This window comes from Urocitellus parryii, chromosome 3, assembly GCF_045843805.1.
Source record: "Urocitellus parryii isolate mUroPar1 chromosome 3, mUroPar1.hap1, whole genome shotgun sequence".
NCBI classification, from domain to species: Eukaryota; Metazoa; Chordata; class Mammalia; order Rodentia; family Sciuridae; genus Urocitellus; species Urocitellus parryii.
The window spans coordinates 208,960,214-208,977,937 of NC_135533.1; the positions used below are offsets into that span (position 1 = coordinate 208,960,214).

General features: G+C 45.1%; 1 protein-coding gene across 1 annotated transcript in view; it reads left to right on the forward strand.

The window, feature by feature from the left end:
• Window positions 1–5,725: 5,725 nt before the first annotated feature.
• Adgre3 (adhesion G protein-coupled receptor E3) overlaps window positions 5,726–17,724 on the forward strand; it is a 41,135-nt gene continuing 29,136 nt past the window's right edge. The window contains exons 1-3 of the mRNA XM_077795740.1: window positions 5,726–5,798; window positions 10,358–10,408; window positions 12,414–12,536. Of these exons, the coding sequence (XP_077651866.1) occupies window positions 5,777–5,798; window positions 10,358–10,408; window positions 12,414–12,536 (196 nt within the window). The 5' untranslated portion in view covers window positions 5,726–5,776. The remainder of the gene's footprint in view (window positions 5,799–10,357; window positions 10,409–12,413; window positions 12,537–17,724) is intronic.

Consider the following 17,724-nt stretch of genomic DNA (forward strand, 5'->3'; position numbering starts at 1 on the left):
CATATTTCATACATTATCCACCCCATTTTAAATGTGAGAAAATAAATATTGAGTAAAATGAATCGAGCTGACAGGAAATCGCTGAGCACTGAGGCAGCTTATCTTAAATGCGTTGATGGATGGATGGATGGATGGAGGTCGGGTGCGTGGATGCATGGGTACCTGTGAAGACCGTTTCATGTGGAAAGTACTCCCATTTCCATGCACTGGTCACTAAATTTAATTTATTAACTTGAGTATCTTTGGGCCGGAATTTTCAAGTGTAATAAGAATAGAATAATAAATTTAAGATGACATTTGCCACAATCAGCACCCGCCATTAATTCTGAATCTGGAGGGGCAATGGGGGATGAAGAAAAGATAAACAGACTCACATGGAGGAAAAGGTGGGGCCCGGTGGGACAGCCAAGCCTTGATGAGGCGTTACTGACCCCAGAGCTAGCTCAGCATGTTTATTATATAGGTTTTGTCACCAGAAGGTTATTCATGGGAAAGTTTCAGGAAAGCAGGCAATTTGAAGGACGCGGCAAAGCTTGTGAGACTTCAAGGTCCTCTTGTTACGCCCAGGATTCTCTACCCACAGGGCTTGGTACCTGAGCTCAAGGTTCCCAGTGATACAGCTGTGCGCCTTCATGTGCATCCTTCTCTGGACCAGTGTTACCATAGCAACTGGGCCATCCTGATCTTCACCTTTGCTCAGGCAGTTCCAGGCAGACGCAGCCAGGAGGGAATCAGAAGCCATGGCTCAAGTCACCACTCTCCACAGACATTAGAAATAACTAGCTTCCAGGCGCAGGGTTGCACGCCTATAATCCCAGTAGCTCCGGAGGCTGAGGCAGGAGGATCAGGAGTTCAAAGCCTCAGCAACAGCAAGACACTATGCAACTCAGTGAGACCTTGTCTCTAAATTTTAAAAAACACAAAATGGGGCTGGAGATGTGGCCCAGTAGTTGAGTGCCCCTGACTTCAATCCCTGGCACCAAAAAAAAAAAAAAAGGTAACTAGCTGACATCTCTTTGGGTTTGCCTCAACTCTTGGTATCCTGAAGGTTTAGACCTGTCTCGGCGACCTAACAACTCTCAAAGCAACTTCAAGTACCGCTCCTTAGTTTCACCAGTAGGTGGCAGTGTGGGGTAAAGACCAAACACTACACGGGAGGAATGAGGTTTGTGGGGGTTGTTTGTCGCTGTTGGTGAACGTGCTTTTACTTTTTTATTCTTTTTGATTTTTACCCCACATTTTAACTTGGTGCATTACAGTGTGTACAAAATGGTAGGATTCATTGTTAAATATTCATACATGCACACAGTATAACAATATCATCTGACCAATATCATTGCCCAGTATTTCCCCTTTCTCTTCCCTCCTCTCTCCCCCTGGTCCCTTTCCTCACGCTATCCATCTCCCTTTGGTTTTTATGAGATTCTACCCACTTTGCTTTTCCTTCTTCCTCTCCAGCTTCCACATATGAGAGAAAACATAGTACCCTTGACCTTCTGAGTTTGGCTTATTTTGCTTGACATAATGGTCTCAAGTTCCACCCATCTTACTGAAAATTACATAATTTCCTTTTTCTTTATGACTGAATGAACTCCATCATATATATGTATGTATGTGTGTGTATATTATTTTCTTTATTCATTTGTCCATTGATGAACACCTAGGCTGGTTCCATAATTTGGCTACTGTGTGCCTTCTTATTCCTATTGACCTATAATACTTGTATATATTTCTAGATGACAATATGATAATTTGATGCATGCTGAGGATGTGTAATGATCCATTTAGGGTAATTAGAATTTACATCCTCTCCAACATTTATCATTTCAGTGTTCAGAGACTTCAGACTCCTTTTCACTTATTTTGAAATACGAGCAAGTTGTAGGAATAAGTGTTCAAGACCTACCGAGTAGCAAAGTGACCATAGTTAATAATATTGTATAATTCAAATTAAAAAATAAACTCTCTATAATGTTCTCTCTATAAATGTCCTCTCTATAAAAAATAAGTATGGGAGGTAATGAATGTTAACCAGCTTGATATGATTATTCTGCAATGTGTACATCTATCAAAACATCACATTGCACCCCAGAAATATATGCAATTATTATTTGTCAATTTAAAGTAAAAGATTGAGGGGCTGGGGTTGTGGCTCAGTAGTAGAGTGCTTGCCTCGCACGTGCAAGACCCTGGGTTTGATCCTCAGCACCACATAAAAATAAATAAGTGAAATAAAGATATTGTGTCCAACTACAACTAAAAAAATAAATATTAAAAAATAAATAAATAAATAAAGTAAAAGATTGGGCTGGGGATGTAGCACAATGATAAAGGGCCTGCCTAGCATGCACAAGGCCCTGAGTTTGATCTCCATCACTGCAAAAAAAAAAAAAAAAGCAAAAATTTACCAATGCAATGGTGCATGCCAGTTACTCAGGAGGTGGAGGCAGGAGGGTTGCAAGTTCAAGGCCAGCCTGATAACTTAGGGAGACCCTGTCTCAAATTTTTAAAAACATAAAAAATTTAAAAATTTAAAAATCATGCAGAAACTGCTCACCATGCCCTCCACCCCGTCTTTATCATTACATGGCTTGGCTCACAGGAAATGATTGTTATTTTGAACACTCTAAAATGAAGAGGAAGTGACCTTCACACAACCCATGTGGCAATGCCTGAGACAATAGGAAAGCCTGATAGAGAGAGGTTTGAGCAAACAGTGCTGCTCCTGGGGCTCTGCCCCGCATGTCTCAGGTTGTGTCTGAACCCCACCCCGTGGCAGCCCACAGCCAAGGACTGATGCAGGCCTGTATGAACCCGAGCCTCAGGATGGATCCACATGTGGGTGCATAGTCCAGCACTCCCACGGGACGAGGCTGAGGCTGACCTCTGCTGGGAAGACATCCTTGCTTAGCTCCTCTTCCTGCCCTATCCTGCTTCCTCAGTACCCCTCTTCTGAGACTACCCCAACAAACCATGTATCCAACCTGCAATGACCTGCCAAAATCATGGGCATCCCAAACTCTATCCCCCAAACATCATGTGTGTCCAAAATCTCACCCCCAGCAAGTTAGGTGCCCCTCTTATGGGCCAGGCTATATGGGCAATGGCCGAACATTTTGCCCCGAGACTCCACATGTAAGAAATGCTTCTCCCATGGGAAAGCTCTGCCTCCCTACCCATCAGTAGTTGCTTGGCAGAGCATGTTTGGCAATTCAAAATGGCAATTTTATACAATGTAAAATTGTTCTCTCTTTGGTGCCTAATTTTCTTGGACAATGTACCCTGTCAGAGATTGATTGTCTAGATATTAGTAACCATTCTTGAACTTGTACTCCACTAGGGTCATTTTGGCCCACTCCCTTTTCCGCTTATGATTTTAGATCTCATGACGTTTGTTTATGGTTTTGAATCATAGCAACAGCCACTTATGATTAATATGGTTTTGGACTATGATAGGTATACTCACCTATGAGGTGAAGCCTACCCCTTGGCCCGCCAGCTGGTGGATCCGGACCATTGGCTGGTGAAGAAAGTTTCCATCTCCTACTTTAAGAGCAACTCAGTGATTTATTGCAATCTCACCTTAACACCCCATCACCCCCCAAAAAATTATGTACATCCAACTTCCATTCCCCCAACAAATCATGTGCTTTCCAACCCTCACCCTGCAAAAGTCACCTGCGTCCTCATCCCTACTCCTCCAAAACTCTTGGTCGTCTCAGCTTCTGTCCCTCCCCTAACAGATCAAATGCATCTCAACTCCTGCCTATCCCCAGAAAATCACTGATTCTGTAGATTCCCCGACAAGAAAACCTTTGCCACTCAACCCCCATGGACCTCCAGCCTCTAAAACCACACACTGAATAAATCTTGATTTTTTTTTTCTTTTTGTACCAAGGATTGAACTCAGAGGCACTCAACCACTGAGCCACATCCCCAACCCTTTTGTATTTTATTTAGAGACAGGGCCTCGCTGAGTTGCTTAGTGCCTCACCGTTGCTGAGGCTGGCTTTGAACTCACAATCCTCCTGCCTCAGCCTCCAGAGCCTTTGGTATTTCAGGTGTGTGCCGCTGCACCCGGCTTTCCTTCTTTATAAACCACCCAGTCTCGAGGACTCTGTTATCGCAGCAGAAAATATATGAAGATACCACACCTGCTTTAAAATATCCAAAAGCTCTGTGGGGGAACAGTTGTCTTGCATCTCAAAGCTCTGAGTTTGATCTCTAGCACCCCCCCAAAAAAAATCCAGTGATTCAAATGTTCCCCAAACTCTTCTCCAACACAACTCAAAGAGAAAAAAATAAGACTTGGGCTGGGTCTGGGGTTCAGCAGTAGAGCACTTGCCTAGCACAGGTGAGGCCCTGGGTTTGATCCTCAGCACCACATAAAAATAAATAAGCAAAGGTCTTGTGTCCAACTACAACTAAAAAATAAATAAATATTTTTTTAAAAAGACTTCAGGAAGCAGCTTCATACTTGGGAAAAAAAGAAAAAATGATGTTAAGCCTTTTTTCTGTACATATTATGAATAAAATTCTTTGTTTTAATACTTGAATAATGTTTTTTGTGTATTTCTTGAGTGGTGGACTTTTTGGGGCTTGTTATGTGTTTCTTTCTTGGATCTTGGATGGTTGAATGTTCACAGAAACATCCCCTGGTGTACACTGGAGCGTGAAGGGGCCCCAGCCCTGTGTGGATTACACCTCTTTGGGGGTCTGGCTTGCCCGCCAACTCTTGGCTGTACGTAGGAAAGCCTATGTCTGCAGGAAGACAAGTACCATGTGTTCTCTCTCACAGGTGGAAACTAAATAAAAGCCACTCTGAAGGTAGAGTACTGAGTACTAGCCATTAGGAAGGGTGCAGAGGAGTGGATTTGATCAGAGCAGACACCATGCGTGTGTGGGAATCGATGCACAATTAACATATGTTAAATTTTTAAGTATAAAAATAAGGTGTCTATTTTATTCTCTGCTCTACTCCTAGATGTACCACAGGTCATTGAACAACATTGTCTTAGAAAATTTTCTCTTTGACTCCAGGTGTCACTACGGTCCCCAGCTGGCCTTGAACTCTGGGATTCAAGCAACCCCTCTGTCTCAGTCACTCAAGTAGCTGGGACTCCAGGCCATAACTGGCCACCACACCAGGCTGGTAGATATTGATTAAAGGTGGGAAAGGTTGAGAGACCTTTCCTCCAAAATCTTTCATCATTTTGGATTGCCCCCAAATAACCAAAAAAATGTATAGTCCTCTGTCATATTTTGAGACGCCGGTCAGAACTGGAAAGTGTCATTTGCTTGGGGGGACGCAGATTTCCAAGAATTGGGAAAACGAATCCTCTAGGAACTTTTATTGTCAACACAAACACCCTAAATTCTGGCTTATCCCACTCAGAAACCTCAGATCATTTAAAATCTGTTTTGAATCCAAAGGCACTTTCTGGTCTTGGGGCCACACAATGTAACCCAAGAGCCTTTCTGGACTGGAGGCAGCAGATCCTGTCATCCCAAAGGCAATCAACAAAACCAGGAAAACCCACCGCCAGGAACCCTAAGAAAACGAGCACACAAATGGTGTCAGAAGTAAACACACACAAAAGAAAACCACAGAAACTTGGGTCTGATGATGAAAGAGGAAGAGAAGTCACTTTTAGACCAGCAATTGCCTCAGTAGACCTTGTGTCCAGTCTCATGAGATTCCCTGAGACTGCAGAGGTGGCTGGCTGAGGGCACAGGAGGAGGCCTGCAGAGCTGGGCGCGTGGCCTGCACCACAGAATGCAGGGGTCACTTCTGGCAGGTACGTGAGCGCGGCGGTCACTCCTGTGACCCTCCCCATCAAGGGTTACTTGGTTCCATCATGATCTAGGTTTTCCTTCTGCTTTGAATATTCTCTCCGTCTCCCCTTCATTTCTGGCTTCCACCGGAATCTCACTAGGCTGTTGACTTTCCCTGACATTTTCCACAAGGTCCAGTCCAGTGAGATTGTCATCTCCCTCTTCTTCTGTTTTTTTTTTTTTTTCTTTTTTCCTCTCCTAATTGCCACCCTCCCTGTCTTGAATACCCTGTGTACCAGCGCCACCCCGATTCATTTTCCTCCCCATCATGCTGTTCTTTTCTCCTCCTTTTTCTCTTTCCTGTGCCGAGAATATTAAGTATAATGACCAACACTTTTGAGTACTCACCATGCATCCAACGTGTACAGATAGTCCCCAAATTATGAGGGTTCAGCTTGCAATTTTCCAACCTGGCAATGAAGTGTACCTAGGCAACAGTTCTGTTCTTCACTTTTGAGGGCAGTACTGGAATATTGCATGAGATATCCAACAGTGGATTATAAATAGGTTTTCTGCGAGATGGTTTTGCCCAACTGAAGGCTGAGGTAAGTGTTCTGAGCTCATTGAAGTTGGACTCTGCTAAGCTGTGCTGATCACTAAGTTATGTGTATCAACTTGTGATATTCAACTTGTGCTGGGTTTATCAGAATGTAACCTTACGCTGAACTGAAGGGCATCCATGTAATCCCATTTAATCCTCACAGTAGACCAGGGAGGTGGGCACTATTATCCCCATTTCACAGATGACAAGATATGGACACAGAGAGGTTGTTATTTGTCTGAGGTCAAACAGCTGAAAACTATTCAAATAACAGTGACAGAATTCATACCCAAGGCTTCTGGCCTGAGATCTGTACTATACTGGAGACCTCAGTCTTTCCAATCCCTGTCTCTTGTGATTCTATGGCTTTAGTGACCAGCTCTTTGAAACCCCATTTTTGAAACCTCATCCATCCTTCAAATAATATCAACAGCCACAATATCAAACAAAGCTTCATTTCATTAAGCACCTGTAGAGGGGCTGGGGCGGTAGCTCAGGGGCAGAGCCCTTGCCTAGCATGAGTGAGGCACTGGGTTCGATCCTCAGCACCATGTAGAAATAAATTAATAAAATAAAGGCATTCTGTCCATCTACAAAAAAATTAATTAAAAAATATTTTTTAAAGGCACCTAAAGAAGCCTGACTTCAGGCTAAAATTGCTTCCCACTGATTAGGACACAGGGTCCTCACATTATAGATGAGAAATGGCACCGTGGAGAAGTTATGTGGGTTGCTAGAAGTGTCACTGCCACTTAGATATTAAAGTCTATTGCCTGCTTCTGAAACTATCAAAATGCATCACCTACTTGGAGGCAAATGTCCTCACCCTTGCAGCTTCCAGCAGAGACTCCCACATATAGAAGGTGTTCGGTACATATCTGTGGAGTCCAAGGTGAGACAAGCTCCAAGCAAGATATTTCCTGGTTTTGTTTTTTGGTTGGTTTGTTTTTGTTTTGATATTGTTTGTGGTTGCTTTGTTTTCTTTTTTTTTTTTTTTTTTGCAACTGGAAGAAGAGTCCTGGATATTTCTAAGATGGATTGTTTGTGAATTTCAGTTATCCATGGACTCTCTGCCCACATCATTGGACAGAAGCAGCTTGTGTGGTGGAATGGGCATCAAGTCAAGAATTAAAATAGATTCTAATCCAAATGATAATCGAAGTAGCAATGATGGGGTGCATGTAACACGTTCCACATGTTCCCCAATTTAGCTCCTCACCACAATCTCATGAAGTAGGCTATGCTGGACCATATAAGGAAACAGAGAAGTCAAACAGCCTCACCAACCTTGCACATCGAGAGTCCTAGCAACTTAACTCCTGAGGACCTCTTTCCTCATCCACAAAATGAGTCAAGGAGTGACTTCGAATTTCTTAGAATTCTGGGCTTCCACTCTGCTGAATGACCCTTTGGAAACTCTAATTTAAGACACATTCACCCATATTAGCAAGTTTGGGGTTAGTAGCTTGTACAAAGACTCATCTTAAACATGACGGTGCCCAGACAAGGAGCTACTCTATTCAGACATATATTTTACCATCTGGCTCTGTGAACTAGTTATATTTGGGAAGGTGTGAAGCTTAAGTGTCTGCTGCAACATTAATTGTTTCACAAAAATAAAAGGAAGGGAGTTTTTAAGGAAACATGGAAGGGTCAGGCCATGAAGCAGTTCATAGCTACCTTAGTCAGTTTTACATGGCTATAACAAAATCCCTGATATAAATAAATTAAAAGGATGAAAGACTTATTTGGGATCACAGAGAAATCAGAGATTTCAGTCCAGGCTTGCTGGGCCTCATTTTTTTGAATCTGTAATGAGGCAGGACACCACCAAGGGAAAGCATAGTAGAGCAAAGTTGCTCACCTCATGGTGGCCAGGTAAAAAGAAAGAGAGAGAGAAGAAGGGGCTTGGGTCCCATGGTTCCCTTCAAAGGCATGCCCCCAATGACCTAACTTCCTCCCATTAGGCTCCACCTCTTAAAGGTTTCTCCACTTCCCAATTACACCATAGGCTGGCAACTCAGCCTTTACAGATGGTGGGCCTTGGGACACTCAAGATCCAAACTTCAGCAGGAAGAGCATCCTGAATTATCCACGTGGGCCTAATGTCATCGCAAGGGGAAGGCAGGAACCAGAAAGAAGAGATCACAGTGTCGAATCTAAAGGTGGAGTAAGTCAAAGAACGTGGGCCTCTTTTACAGGCTAGAAAAAGCAAGCCAAAAGTTTAGCCTGGAGAGACTGATTCCAGACCTCTAACCTCCACAACCATAAGAGGATATGTTTGAGCTGAGTTAAGCCACTAAGTTCATGGTCATCTGTCATAGCAGCCATCAGAGACGCTTGGAGGTCCCGACGGGTTTCATATCACTCTTTCTCCAATTCTTGAAGGATCACTGCCAGACTTTTCTCCCAAATCCTGCCGTTGGTCTGGATTGACCCAAAATGACCAAATAAATTTACTGGACTTTGAGACTCAGATCTGGATCTCGAGATGGGTAAAGAGGTCATGAGCCAAAGAAGGAAGGTAGCCTCTAGAAGCTGGAAGGACGTGGTTTCTTCCCTAGAACTTTCAAAAGGAACCAGGGTGGGTGGATGGGTGGATGGAGGGATGGATGGATGGATGGAAGGATGGATGGGTGGATGGGTGGATGGATGGATAGATAGATTTGAGAAGGGATTTGTTAGGGAATTTTCTTACATGATTATGGAGACTGAGAAGTTCTACAGCTGGCCATCTGTAAGCTGAGACCCAGGGATGTCTGTGTGGCTCAGTCCAAGTCCAGAAGCCTCGGCACCAGGGAGGTTGATGGTGTAACTCTCAGTTCAAAGACAAAGACCCGAGAACCCGGGGGATGGGAAAGGGTACTGCTGGCAAAAGTCCCAGAATCCAAATGTCAGAGAACTTGGAGTCCTGTCTGGCATCCAAGGGCAGCAGAAGACAGGTGTCCCAGCCCCAGGAGACAGAGGAAGCTCACCTTCCCTTTGCGCAGCCCTCAGCCGGTTGTATGGTTCCTGCCCTCCATAAGGGAGCGGGGAGGTCCTCCCGACTCAGTCCACCAACTCAGGCCAATCTCCAGAAGCACCTCACACCCACACCCAGGTATAAAGCCTGGCCAGTTCTCCAGGTATCTTTTTACCCAACCAAGACAACGTAACTAAAATTAACTGACCCAGGTATTATGGAGACAGGACTGGGCTTTGCCCAGCTCCACCCCAAGATATTAATGACTGATGGAGGGTGATTCCTGAGTTGAGAGCTTCAGTTCTTCCAGGTGAAAAGAGTTATGGAGATGGGTGGAGGTGGCTGCTGTACCGAACTCCACTTAGAAATGATGAGGGTAATTTTATGTCATGTGTGGGTTACCAAAATAAAATGATGGGGGGAGACATCAGTGAGTGTTGTGATTTGGATGTGTTCCCCCAAAGTTCATGTGCTGGAAACTTAATCCCCAGGGCAACGGTTTTGAGAGGTGGGAACTTTAAGAATGGATTTCATGTCATGACCCTGGGAGTTGGTTCATGATCACAGGAGAAGCTTCCTATAAAGGATGGCATCCCCCCTCCTCTCCCCACCCCCTCTCCCTCTCTCTTCCAGTTCTGCTTTCTGGCATGTTTTGATGCAGCAAGGCACCTCTAACCACAAAAATATAACGGGCACCTCACTTGGACTTCCTAACCTCTAGAACCATGAGTCAAATTTCTGCTCATTATAAATACCCACTCTCTGGTTCTGTGTAATAGGAACATACAACAAACTGAAGCAGTGATCGAGATAGATTTTACTGGATCGTTCACAAGCCAGATGAAGGGGAGATTGCATCACGGGGCATGTTGCATTTTACTCAAAAAAATTACAATTCCCACCTCCTCACTTCACAGCCACCAGCTGCCACATGTCCTCTCTGCTAACTGACACACAGTCCTTGGAGGAGTTACTGGAATCTTTCCTCAATTTTCTCATGTCTCTCCCTTCTGTTCCAGGACTCTGCTTTCTGCTGAGCTTGTCTGGAGCTGAGGCTCAGGTTGTCAAAGGTGAGTGTCCGGAGCCTGACAGGTGGCTGTGAATCAGGGGTGGACCTGGGGCCACCCTTGTCCTCAAACACGGGAGGTCTTTCCATCTTATAAAGTCTTCTTCGATTTCTTCCTTCAGTGTGCCGTGGTTTCCATTGTAGAGGTCTTTCACCTCTTTGGTTAAACTGATTCCCAAGTATTTTATTTTTTCAAAGCTACTGTTTTCCTAATTTCTCTTTCAGCAGATTCATCATTGGTGTATAGGAATGCAACTGACTTGTGGGTGTTCATTTTATGTCCTGCTACTTTTCTGAATTTATTTATGAGTTCTAGAAATTTTCTGGTGGAGTTTTTGGGGTCTTCTAAATATAGAATCATGTTATTGGCAAATAGACTTTCATATCCCTTTAATTTCTTTCTTTTATTTAATTGCTCTGGCTAGAGCTTCAAGGATTATGTTGAATAGAAGCCGTGAAAGAGGCCACCCCTGTCTTGTTCCAGTTTTTAGAGGGAATGCTTTCAGCTTTCCTTTATTCAGGTTGGCCTTGGGTTTGACACATACAGTTTTTATAATGTTGAGGTATGTTCCTACTATCCCTAGTTTTTCTCGTGTTTTGTATGTGAAGTAGTCTGTATTTTGTCAAATGCTTTGTCTGCAGTTATTGAGATACTCATGTGATTCTTGTCTTTAAATCTATTGATGTGATGAATTACATTTATTGATTTTGGTATGTTGAACCAACCTTGCATTCCTGGGATGAGCCCCACTTGATCATGATGCACTATCTTTTTAATATGTTTTTTATGTGATTTCCCAGAATTTTATTAAGAATTTTTGCATCTAGATTCATCAAGGATATTGGTCTGAATTTCTTTCCTTGATGTGTCTTTGTCTGGTTTTGGTATCAGGGTGATGGCCTCATAGAACAAGTTTGGAAGGGCCCCCTCCCTTCCTATTTCATGGAATAATTTGAGGAGGATTGGTGTTCGTTCTTCTTTAAAGGTCTTGCAGAATTTGGCTGAGAATCCATCTGATCCTGGGCTTTTCTTTATCGGTAGGCTTTTGATGGTGTCTTCAGTTTCATTACTTGAAACTGATGTTTAAATTGTCTCTGTTCTCCTGGTTTAGTTCTGTAGGTCATACGTCTCAAGAAATTTGTCAATGACTTCAAGATTTTTCTAATTTTCAAAATCGTTTCTGATGATCCTCTGCATTTCAGTAGCTCCTGTGGTGACGCTTCCTTTTTTCATTCATGAATTTTAATAACTTGAATTTTTCCCTCTTTCTTCTGGTTAGAGATAATACCTTGCCTTCTAGCAGATAATAATGGAAAGAAATGAGAAATCAACAAGATACAAAATAGAAGCTTCTCTAACACCTGGATATGGAATGCCTCCAGCATGGATTGCTCTTTTTGCTGAGGAATTGCTTTGACTGTTCTGGGTCTTTGGTTTTTCCCTGAGTGTTCAACCCCAGGGCTGCAGATGCCCCACGCATACTTACTACTCATCCCAAAGAAATAACTTGGAGAGCTCAAGGGAGAGGTTTGGAACATTTGACCTCTTCCTCCTCAGCAGCAGGGAGTTGGAATACAGGGAGACTTCCCGGTGCCTACAGAATGGGGACTACCTAGGGCAGGTTGCTGGCCACTGCCCAGGTGGTCTCTTCAGATGTCTTGTGGGTACATTCCTCTACTTCCCAACCAGGGTCCCTCTGTTTGGATCCTCTCCTGAGGACTGGGGATGAGGGAAGTGACCAGCTCCCCCTCCCCATTTCCTTTGTTACCCCCATCTTTAGAGACCTTCCCTCACCGCGAGCTTTCTTAGGCACTGATTAGTGTTTGACCCGACACTGTGAATTTTAGGATTTTTTTCCTAGTTCCATGAACAATGTCTGCTATTTTGACGGGGACTGCATGGAACCTGGGATCACTCTGGCAAAATGGCCGTTGTATCAATATTCATTCTGCTGACCTGTGATCGGGAGGGCCACGTGAGGTTTGACCCGCCTCTCTTCTCCCGGCAGGCCCTTGCAATCGGTGCCCCTTGCACGGATCCTGCGTCAACAGCACTCACTGCACCTGCAACCCTGGATTTATTTCTGGATCTGGGAAGCAATTTTTCACATACCCCCTGGAGATATGTAAAGGTAAGGGGCGTTTTGCATGAGGGTCGTGGAGGCATCGTGAGGGATGCAGGTGAGAGAATTCTGGGGAATCTGCCCTGCTGAAAACTGCCACTCAGCCTGCCCCGAGAAAGAGACACCTTGAAGAAGTCGGAAACAGCTGTGCTCTCAGCTGGTCGCAGTGGCACAGGCCTGTCATCCCAGCCCCTGGGAGGCTGAGGCAGGAGGATCTTGAGCTCAAAGCCAGCCTCAGCAACTTAGTGAGGTGCTAAGCAACTCAGTGAGACCCTGTCTCTAAATAAAATACAAATTAAGGCTGGGGAGGTGAAAGAACAAACAAGGCTCATTGTCAGAGAAAATGCCTGTTTATTGAGGAAGAGCTCTGCATATTTATAGAGCCGGGGGTGGTTTGACAGTTATGACAGTTTAATGGTTGAACGGTTTGACCTTTGGCATGGGGTGCTTTCTGATTGGTGGGTAAGGATCATGTGAGCCAGCAGGGCTAGTCTGATTGATGGATAAGGATCATGTGAGCCAGCAGGGCTCACCATTGGACGGCTCTTCTCTGGGGATGGGGAAGTTAGTCTTTGGAGCCAGGATGACTCCCAACAGGAGGTGGCTCAGGGGTCGAGGGACCCTGAGTTCAATCCCCAGGTACCCAAAAAAGAAAGGCAGGTTCTTCCAGAATCTACTGGGTCTCCATTTCCTCCCTTATCCCTCTGGGCTGACAATGCTGACTTCACAAGTGGTGGGGGAACTGAAGAGGATGGTGAATGTGACAATGCTTCTGGAAAAGCATAGTGTCATTTAAAAAAAAAAAATAAGGAGAGAGAATATGTACTGAAGCAGGAGGAAATAAAAGCTTCAGCTGAAACATTTCTCATATAAAGTTCTGTGGTCACCCAACATGCCAACTGTAGTCTCCATTCAATTATGGGAATGTACTGTCCCGTGGGACAAAAAGCACTCCGGGTGGGAATTGGTAGGGGGTTGTTCCCCTTCCCGAGTTCAAGCTCCCTCGTGGGGGGAAGCCTGCAGCCAGGAACTGGCAGTGTCTCTGGCTTCCCTTCTCTTTCCCCCACTTGGCCCTTCCTCCCAGAATCTTGGTAGAAAAGAAACCCTGGAGGGAGAGGAAGAGCAAGGAGTCTTCACCCACCCGGCTCAGGCTCGGGTCGTGGTTTAGCTTCCATGTTCCTGAGACACAGCAGATACTTTGAGGGTAAACTTTGCCAGATCTTTGGGGAGCAGGCCCCCATCCCCCCACCACTCTCCTGCAATTCTCTTGATGACAGCAAGTTCCTCCCTGCACCTTCCTCACCTGCGAACCCTCCAGTCTCCCAGTACCCTCCACTCTCCGAGTGGCCACCCTGCTCCAGCAACCTCCACACTCTGCTCACCTCCAGTCCTGGGGAGACACTCACCTACCTTTAGCCCAAGAAATACGGAAAGGGCATGTGCACAGGTGCACCTCCCTGGCCCCGTCTCCAGCCCAGTGGCTCACTCTTTAGACTTTTCCAAGGGAAGCAGGCACTAATCAGTTTGATCCCCACAAAATGCAAGAAGTAACAAGCCTGGAACACTCCTTAGCACCCCCCTCTCCTCAGCTGAGAAGGGGAGCTAACTATGTGGCATCTGCTCTCTCCAGATAAATCTCTTACTTGCCCACTCCCAACCCGTAACTCACCTGCCTCTGATAAAATTCATAGCAGGACCCTCTCCTTTCAGTTTCCTGCCTTGGGTTTCCTATAAGGCATTTCCAAATGTCCACCCAGCCCGCCATGGAGGTAGTGTGAAGTCTGTTCTCCGGGAGGCCCCTTGGGCACCCTTCCATCCAGACCCAGCAGTTACACACCTAGGAGAACCAGAGAGGTGGTGGTACATAGAGGAAGAAAAGAAAAACCCCATCCAAAAATGTTAGAACCCTTTCATCTGCTTCTAAGAGATTTTGTTAAGGCATGGAGCCCAGCATGCCTTAGGGGCCAGGAAATGTCCCCAGCTCAGGCTGGGAATATTTTTTTCTTTTTACCTGTTAATAGACCTTTATTTTATTGGTTATTTGTGGTGCTGAGAGTCGAACCCAGTGCCTCACACATGCCAGGCGAGTGTGCTACCGCTGAGCCCCAGCCCCAGCCCCAGGCTGGGAACATTTCACATGGATTCCAGAAACCAGACACCATCCCCCTCTGTTTCACTGTCCTGGCCTGCCAAGGTGATCACAATGCTGAGAAACACCTTCAGAAGGAACAAAATGAGAGTTTGCAGCCTTCATCCTTTGACCAAGACCTGGGGTTGCCACTCATGAAAACATAATTATTCTTGCTACCTATTGGGGCATTTTTAAAAATACCCCCAAAACAAGACTCTTCAAACCAGCATTCTGTTTTTCTCATAATTCTGTGAGTCAGGAGCTCTGGAAGGACACGGCCAGGGGTCTCAACTCCATTCCACCGATGTCCACTGAGACAGGAGGAGCCGCCTCCAAGACAGCTTATTCTCTGACACGTTTGGTCAAGCCTCTCTCCCTCTTTTGTTCTCTCTATCCTTTCATCCATCTCTTTTTTTCTCTCTCTCTCTCTCTCTCCCTCCAGAATGTTCTCACTGAGCCTTATGGTCTCAGGGGAGTCAGTCGGCTTGAAGCTGCTGCTCCCTAATCCTGCTCCGTCACCCACAGCCTTCCCCCCCACACCCCTGTCTTCACAGGGCATTTTCTTCTTCTTAGAGGAACATCAGTCACATGAACCTCATCTATTTCTTTTTTTTTTTTTTTTTTTTTTTTTGGTACTGGGAATTAAACCCAGGACACTCAACCACTGAGCCACAACCCCAGCCCTTTTTATATTTTCTTAGAGACAGGGTCTCACTGAGTTGCTTAGTACCTCACTAAATTGCTGAGGCTGGCTTTGAACTCACCATCCTCCTGCCTCAGCCTCCCAAGCCTCTGGGATCACAGGTGGGTGCCACCGTGCCTGCCACAACCTACCTCTGAAAAGACCCTATTTCCAAGCAAGGTGAAACTCACAGGTTCAAGGTTGGGACTTCAGTCTACACTAGCAGGCATAGGTCAGTATCCAGCATATATAACCTTGACATTTCCCCCCATTCCTCTGCATACCAAATGTGAGGTCTTTTCTGGATACTGGAGACCACTCAGCCCCAGCTCCTGAGAGGCAGAAAAGCTGGCTGCTTCCTGGGAGCACCAGCAACAGTGCCTGTTGGTGGGTAAACGCCCACGTCTTCTCCCTTCCAGAGAGAGAATGCGGACAGGTGTGCTCTACATTGCCTCCCAGAGGTTCTCAGAGGAACTGCACCCCAGGTGCCCCCTAGGGAAATTTGCTAAATAACATCCCTTTCATCATCTGCCTTCCCTTCCCTTTCTCATTTCACCACTTCCCTCTCAAGTGTTTTCTGGAATCAACTCCCAAATAAAGCGCTTGCACTTGAATCCTTGCTTCGATGTCTCCTTCTTAAAAAAAAAAAAAACCCAAGCAAAATCAACCAAGAAAGAACAAAGACAATCACTACCTAAACGAATTTATCTCCAATACCCAGGACAGACCCTGGGGGAAAGGGCACAGCGTCTGGCACAGAGTAGATGCTCAATAAATGTCCATTGGATGACTGGCCAAATTTTCCCTTTGTCTTTCAGATATCGATGAGTGTAAACCGCCCATCAGTATATACTGTGGATTAAATGCTGAGTGTAAGAATGTCGAAGGAAGTTTTCACTGTCGCTGCGTGCCTGGATATGCGCTCCTCTCTGGAGATGTGCAATTCAACAATTCCAATGAGAACACTTGTCAGAGTAAGGCAATTCTTGTCCTCTCGTCTCCCTCCCTCATTTTTAATTGAGTCTAACACAGGGTGGGGGGAGGGGGTTGGACAAAGAAACAGATTTTCTTATTATGGGACCAGATTATGTTTCTATTTCCTGGAAAGAAGATAACAAAGAGAAGGAGGAAGTTCAAGTTCAGAGGAATAGTAGAGTAAGGAGGGCAAGTGTAGTCTGGAGATGGAGGGAATAGAAAGTAGTGATTGAGACAGAATCCTTTGAACCACAAGGAAGAAACTAACTCAGGCTAACTTGTGTGTTCCTATGAATGCATGGATGAGCTTGAACTCCAGGCCAAGAATGAAGCTGGGATTTGGAATTAGCCGGAACAGGTGACCCCAGCATGCTCCGCTCCCTCCACCTTAGTCACCCTCTTGTGTCTGTTCCTTTCTTCTCGTTCCCTGAAGGCTGGCTCTGCTTCCTAGATCACAGCACAGAAAATGACCACCCTCGGCTCCACATCTTACCCTGTCTATGGCTCCAACCAAAGAGAGGTTAATGAACCCTCTCTTAAACCGACTTGCAAATTCTTTGGAAATGGGCAAAATGTTCCAGTTTAAATCATGTGCCCACCCTTGGGTCTGTGCCCACCAAAAGTTCCATATTCTATAAACTTAACCATTCCTATGGGAACCACCCAGATGGGGGAAGTCCACATGCACGAATCAAACTGGTCTTGTAAGCACGTGACTTTGCATTCTTGGGAAAGGATGGTCACCGTCAAGTGCCAACTTGCCCTCAGATTTCCACCCACTCTTTTTCATGTCCTGTTTTATTTCACAGAGAGCTTTACCAGCCCCGAGCTATTGGCCACAGTTGGCCTCACAGAAGAGAGACAAAACTAAAGTCAAGGAAGCTACTTTGATAAGAAAATAATGATGCTAATAGCTATTCTTCTTGTCATTATTCCTTATTTCCCTTGTGCCACATCCTAAGGTCTCCACTAAATGCTGCCCAGGCTTTATGTCATCTGCAGTAATCCTGGGAAGTAAGCATTGCAGATGAAAGACACTGAGACAACCAGAAACTCGAAAGTCTGCTGATAGTGAGGTCGGTCATCCATAAACAGGTTTCAGTCATGATTCACTTCCTGTATTCTCACCTGGGTCTCATGGAAGCCCACGAAGGACATGAAGACTCTTTTTCTAGTAGGAAAATAATAGTTATCCCTCTTGATCAGTCAGAATCTAGCCTGAAAACAGAAATCACACCAGATGCTTTGAACAAGAGGAATTTCATTTCAGGACTTGGTACTGGTAAAGGAATTGCTGAGATGTCAGAAAACCTTCTTCCCGAGCTCTCTTTGAGAAATAAAACTTGTACCTAGCATGCACGAGGCCCTGCATTTGCTCCCCAACACGGCAGAAGAAAAGAAACTTCCTC